Raw genomic sequence first — 5,701 nt, 5'->3', positions numbered from 1 at the left:
AGGGGGAGGGGGAGGAAGGAGAGGAGAGGAAAGGAGAGGAGAGGAGAGGGGAGGAGAAGGGAGGGGAGAGGAGGGGAGGGAGGGGACAGGAGGGGAGGAGGATGGGGAGGGGAGGGGGAGAGGGAGAGGGGGAGGGAGAGGAGAGGAGAGGAGAGAATCCATGAGCAATCCCTTCAAAGACATCTCAGCAATGGCTATGTATGCCAAGCAGACCACACTGTCCACAGTCTCCACCACTTGCCCCATAGTCCATTCACTTATGAATGTATCAATGGACCCGCAATATGAGCCTCGAATTGCAGACCAAAGCCTCAGCATGAGGACACCCCACCCCTTGAGGACACCATAGCAGTTCACTTTACTCTGCAACTTTGAGTAGTAAAAATCAAATAAAGATGCATGCTTCTACAAGGAATTGCATGCAAGTATGCAGAAGTGTTCTCAAGGCTCTGGACACAGCTTCAGAGGATAACAGAGGCCTGAACAGTTTTCATTTCTTGGTGGCAAGGTCTTGGCCCCTCTGAAAAACATGACTTGTAAATGCTGAAATCATTTTAATATAAGATTTCAGTACTTTCAGCCACAATGTAAGCACAAACCAGTAGTTTCAGTCAGTAATTAAAAATCCAAGGAACCCATTCAACCCATTGCTTTCATTTAACATCTGCAAAATGGCAGGTTCTGAGGAAAATGGACAAGCCAATTCCCTTCTCTGCTATTCTCTGAGAATTAGTTACATGTATGGCCATTACAAACAATTGTGAATTCAAATTGTACTTTCAAGCTACTGATGGATCTCTGGTTTTGCTTTGCTTATAATGACCTTGAATCTCACTCTAGCTAAATAAAAAGTATTCAATGGTACGTGGAATGACTTCCATTTATTTTGTTGCTAGATGGTTAATGGCCTGGAGGGGAGAGTTACTGTATCCTTTATACTGCTATGAGTGTAGGGCTGGTGGTCTGACGTCAGTAAGTGAATTCTTCATCACACTTTAGGATGGACATCCCAGCATGGTTCAACTGCCCCAACTGTGACCTGCTTGCCCTTAGGTTTTGCTGTAGTTGAATTTTCACCTAGTCAGATATAAACCGAATGACTCGGATGGCCCCTGAGCCTGCCTGAACTTTCAGCATCTGTCATGGGGTCTGATGCCTGCTCCGTAGTGCTGCTGGAAGGTCCAGGTGAGATAAGCTCCTGACTCACCAGCCAGATCAGAAGCGCGTGCGCTAAAAGCATCCCTTCATTTTCCTCCTGAAGCCAATGGAAGGCATTCTCCAGGATTCCTGCAGAGTCTGACTTCCAACACTCTGTAGAAAAGCTTAATAGAGAAAGATAAAGAGCTTTAAAAATTCTGCCATGGGCCGGCGAGATGGTAAAGGTGTTGGCTTGCCTCTGAGCATCATGGTCTGAGCCCACATGGTGGAAGGAGAAAACTGACTCCTGAAAATTGTCCTCTGAATGCCCCCATACTACAATAGCATATATGCTTGTGTATTCTCTCTCTCTCTCTCTCTCTCTCTCTCTCTCTCTCTCTCTCTCCCCTCTGCCTTTCCAGGAATGCAGTAATAGTCACTGACAGAGTCTGTCGCCTTTACTCCTTTTGCATATCTACTACTGACTTCTCTTCCCTGTGACCTGCAAGTCCTCAGCTGACAGAAGCCTGTTAACAACTCATCTGTTGTAAAACAAGCCAGCCCATCCCTTGACCGGGCCCTCTGACCTTCAAACATCTGGGGCCTTCTTGCTGGTGGAAAGAGCATGGTCACAACAGTGTGGAAAGGAGTCGTCTCATTCATCTCTTTCCCCTTGCTCCTGAGAACATTCTTGGAGCCATTAAAGTTGATCCTCGGGATTTCTAACACAGCCCATGGTCCAGCATCCTATTGTTGAGTGTCATCAGCCTCTAATTAGATGGATGATGCTTTTCTTGCAAGGGGACTTCTGATGCATCCTGATGTAAAACTGTTCTCTTTGTGGCCCTGCCTGTAGCTCTCAAATATATGTAAGTCCATTATTGTTCACCATGTAAGCCAGGTCATGTCAAATTTTTATAGCTGTTCTGAGGTGAGGATATCTCTGGCTACTTGAGCTGTGTTGCAGTAACTTATTTTGTTAGCTCAAACAGGTGATTTACCTGTGTATAGATGGACTCACAGAAACAGTTGATTTTCTTTCTCAGAGTCAACTATATTGTACTGAGATGAAACAAAAGAGAACAACATCAGTCTGGTTCTCCATGCATAAAAGGAATAATTAAATATTACAGAAACCTCTTCATACACCCATTTGCTACCAAGCATTGATTAAGTGCCTGATCCCGCCCACCCGTGCTTACCCTTATCTGTGATAAAGACAATGACCTTGGAGAGTCTTTAGTTTATTCTTGATTAAAATGCATCCTATCTATAATAGCTTGTGTGAAAATAAATATGTTTCAACTGTATTGAGCAAAATGGGAGAAAGACACTGTAGCCTTTTAAATTAACATTATAATAATTTTAAAATTAATGAAGCCTGTCTCCTGGCATCCTAATGAGGCTCACAAGTAATTGTTAGCCATTTTTATTAGAGTAAAACTTTTAGGAATAATTCTCGACCAATTTTATTTTAAAAAGGGTCTCTCTGTTGGCTCGGACCGCAGTTCCTGCTAATGAGCATCTCACTCGCTGCCTGGATGGACTAAAGAGGGATGCCCAGAGCTTTCTTTCCTTCCTGCACTCTTCCTGCTTTGGTACATGAAGGAAAGCCGAGCATCCCCTCCTGATTTGGATACATCTTTGTGTCCTCTTCCTTGGCAGGCCTTCTCGTTGCTATCATGAAGCGATCTGAAAGGGCAGCTCCCCTTAGGAGAAGCCCCGTTAGCTGTGGAAGAGTGACTCATTAACTTATGTCGAAAGCGTATTAAATGCCATTGACAGAGCAAGCATGGCGTGAGCATGCTATCAGCCCCGGCCGGAAGGAAGAGAGAGTGCGCTGGTGGGGCAGCAGCGGCATGTTTGGAGTTGTGGCTGGACACGGACACTCATCGGATGCAAGATAAATGGGGGATGAAATGTGGGTGAGGATGACCAATAGCTTTGAAGCTGTCAACTGCATTCTTAACCCAGACTAAAGTACAGTGCAGGAGACTTATGGTTTAGTTACCAAACTACTAAATGTCCTTTACGAGGGAGAAGGCTTCTCCAGGGACAATTAACTTGGAGATTCACGAGATGTTCTAAGGCAAGGCGGTGTGAGCCAAAGAAGCCAAGGGAACCAGCAGGGGCACCCCACCCATGAGCAAGGATATATAAAAAGCCCAGGGTCCTGAAGTAGCATTCATAATTCAGCTAACTTCAAGGACACAGCGCAGCCCTCTCTCTCTGCCATCATGTCTTTCAACTGCTCCACAAGAAATTGCTCTTCCAGGCCAGTTGGAGGACGTTACACTGCTCCAGTGGGCCCAGTTACCACAGCCTCAGCCCGTGACGCAGACTGCCTGAGTGGCCTCTACTTGCCCAGTTCTTTCCAAACTGGCTCCTGGCTCCTGGACCATTGTCAGGAGTCATACTGTGAGCCTACTGCCTGCCAGCCAACGTGCTACCAGAGAACTTCTTGTATCTCCACTCCTGTCCAGGTAACTTGCAATCGACAGACTACCTGTGTCTCCAATCCTTGCTCTACGCCCTGTAGCCGGCCACTCACTTTTGTGTCCACTGGCTGTCAGCCCCTGGGAGGGATTTCCAGCTCCTGCCAACCAGTGGGAGGCATCTCTACCACCTGCCAACCAGTGGGAGGCATCTCTACCACCTGCCAACAAGTGGGAGGCATCTCTACCGTCTGCCAACCAGTGGGAGGTATCGCTACTGTCTGCCAACCAACCTGTGGAGTCTCCAGGACACACCAGCAGTCCTGTGTATCCAGCTGCCGAAGAACTTGCTAAGTGCCTAAGAGCCACTGAGCCAGTTGAGTCTCCGTGCCTCGCCAGCTATGTTTCCGGGACCTTCCTGTACGCTGCCTGAATGCTTCGTCGTGTTATTGACTGCCAAGTTGCTAACTGCTATCTATGCCCAAGCTGCCTTTGGCACTCTAAAATGTTTCTTGCCAGCAGTAAGATAACTTTAAGGTTTGGTTTCTGGTTCCGTGTAAGCGTCTCAAAGCTTCCAGAGGCTTCGCCACCTCAGTCCAGTCTGAGGTCTCACGATGCTTCCAGAGGCTCTCCTGCCGACAGCCCATGGCTTCACCTTGCTGCTTTATTGCCTGGCTTCTGCTTTTTGTGTCTCTGAAAGAGGGAGCTTGCTGCCCTGTGTATTTCTCAATAAACTTGCATTAGTTGGCATTGCAACCGTGTGTCTCAGCAGACTTCTTTATTTGCAAGGGGTTTTGTTAATTTGTGAATCATTCTTCCCTGATCAGGTCCTAACTTTCTTCTGCTTCCTGGGCACAGAGGACAGGTGTAGTGATCATGTTCCGGGACAAGCCAGAGGTCACCCTGTGCTTTGTTGTTCAGAGAACATGACCAAGTTAGGGCTGTGGTGAAGCACTAGGTGGCTTGATGACTGGTTTGATGACTATAATTCCCTGAAAATTTGAGGGAACCATAAAATGACTTCTGTGAAGGTAAAAGATAAGCTGTTTAGGAAGTGAGGGCATTCAGAGAGTTCCTCAGTGAAGCAAGCATTCAGAGGATTTCCCCGTGAAAAGGCCACCGTGGAGACCTTTGAAATGACCCATCCATGATCAACTGGGTTGGAGGGAGATTGGAGAAGGAAGAGCAGATGATTCTCCATCGTCACTGCATCGAGAGGTCCAATGTTAGCTCTATCCTCCCCTTGATTTCTGGAAGAAATCTGTGTTCCCCGAACACGATGGGCCAATGATATTTAGTGTATCTGGCAAAAGATACATAAGAAAAAAATGTCAAGGACATTTAATTTAATATTTTTTTTTCCTTTCTGTGCATGTGTGGTGCTAAAGATTGAACCCAGGACCTAGTGTATGCGAGTCAAATACTGTACCTCTGAGACACAACCCCAGCTCCTGTCTTGGCTTATTTTTATCCTCAAAGCCCCACTTCTCACTTGCTTTCCCCTGTAATCCCTATGCCAGCAGACCAAGCCATCTGGATGGGTGGAATTCCATGTGCCAACTCCTTTTTGCCTTCCATGAAAAGTGAGAGCCGGCTACCAAATGGGTCTGCTTTTGCTCTCGGCATCTGTCATGTCCACAAACACATCTCAATAGGCTCTCTTCTGAACTGCTCCAACAGACACACAAATGGACAATCATTTGACAAAACAGAGACTTGTGAGGTGCCGGCGCTGGGAGGGGCAGCTGCCTCTTCTCCTGGCAAGAGCTGCTTGGTGGCGACCCCATGCATCATCTTCCGCTGTCACTGCAGAGGGTTTTTCTTCTTTTACTGATGGCTTTTCAGAGGCAAAACGTAAAGATGATTTCTATAGAGATGCAATATTTTCAATTTTTCCCTCTGCCGACTCTCGTCCTCAACTGTCCCTTTCATCCAAGAAACATTGAATGTGACTCACATTCATCTCTCACTAAAGCAAGACATGTCGTTTGCTATGTACTCATTCTATGTCCCCCATGTCTCTTTTAAAGAATTGCCCCAGTTTGCCCCAAAATACAAATCGCTGTGTGTGCGTCTAAATGGCCCGTTCAAAGCTGCAGCTGATGTGACTCTCTCAAACGCTGTTTCTC

The 5,701-nt window shown here is 46.7% G+C and overlaps 1 protein-coding gene across 2 annotated transcripts; it reads left to right on the top strand.

Annotated features, from left to right (window-relative positions):
* Nucleotides 1-3,326: 3,326 nt before the first annotated feature.
* Nucleotides 3,327-4,322, top strand: LOC110311167 (keratin-associated protein 11-1). Of its 2 annotated transcripts, XM_021184407.1 has the most exons (2): nt 3,375-3,750; nt 3,811-3,926. In XM_021184407.1, the coding sequence occupies exons 1-2, from the start codon at nt 3,375-3,377 to the stop codon at nt 3,924-3,926; spliced, it is 492 nt and encodes a 163-aa protein (XP_021040066.1). The 2 variants fall into 2 exon arrangements, with proteins under 2 accessions (XP_021040065.1, XP_021040066.1); XM_021184406.1 differs by having other exon boundaries at nt 3,327-4,322.
* The last annotated feature ends 1,379 nt before the right edge of the window (nt 4,323-5,701 follow it).

Source organism: Mus caroli, chromosome 16 (assembly GCF_900094665.2).
Source record: "Mus caroli chromosome 16, CAROLI_EIJ_v1.1, whole genome shotgun sequence".
NCBI lineage: Eukaryota > Metazoa > Chordata > Mammalia > Rodentia > Muridae > Mus > Mus caroli.
The sequence above is the reverse complement of the archived record's forward strand: the minus strand, read 5'-3'. Positions and strand labels throughout refer to the sequence as shown.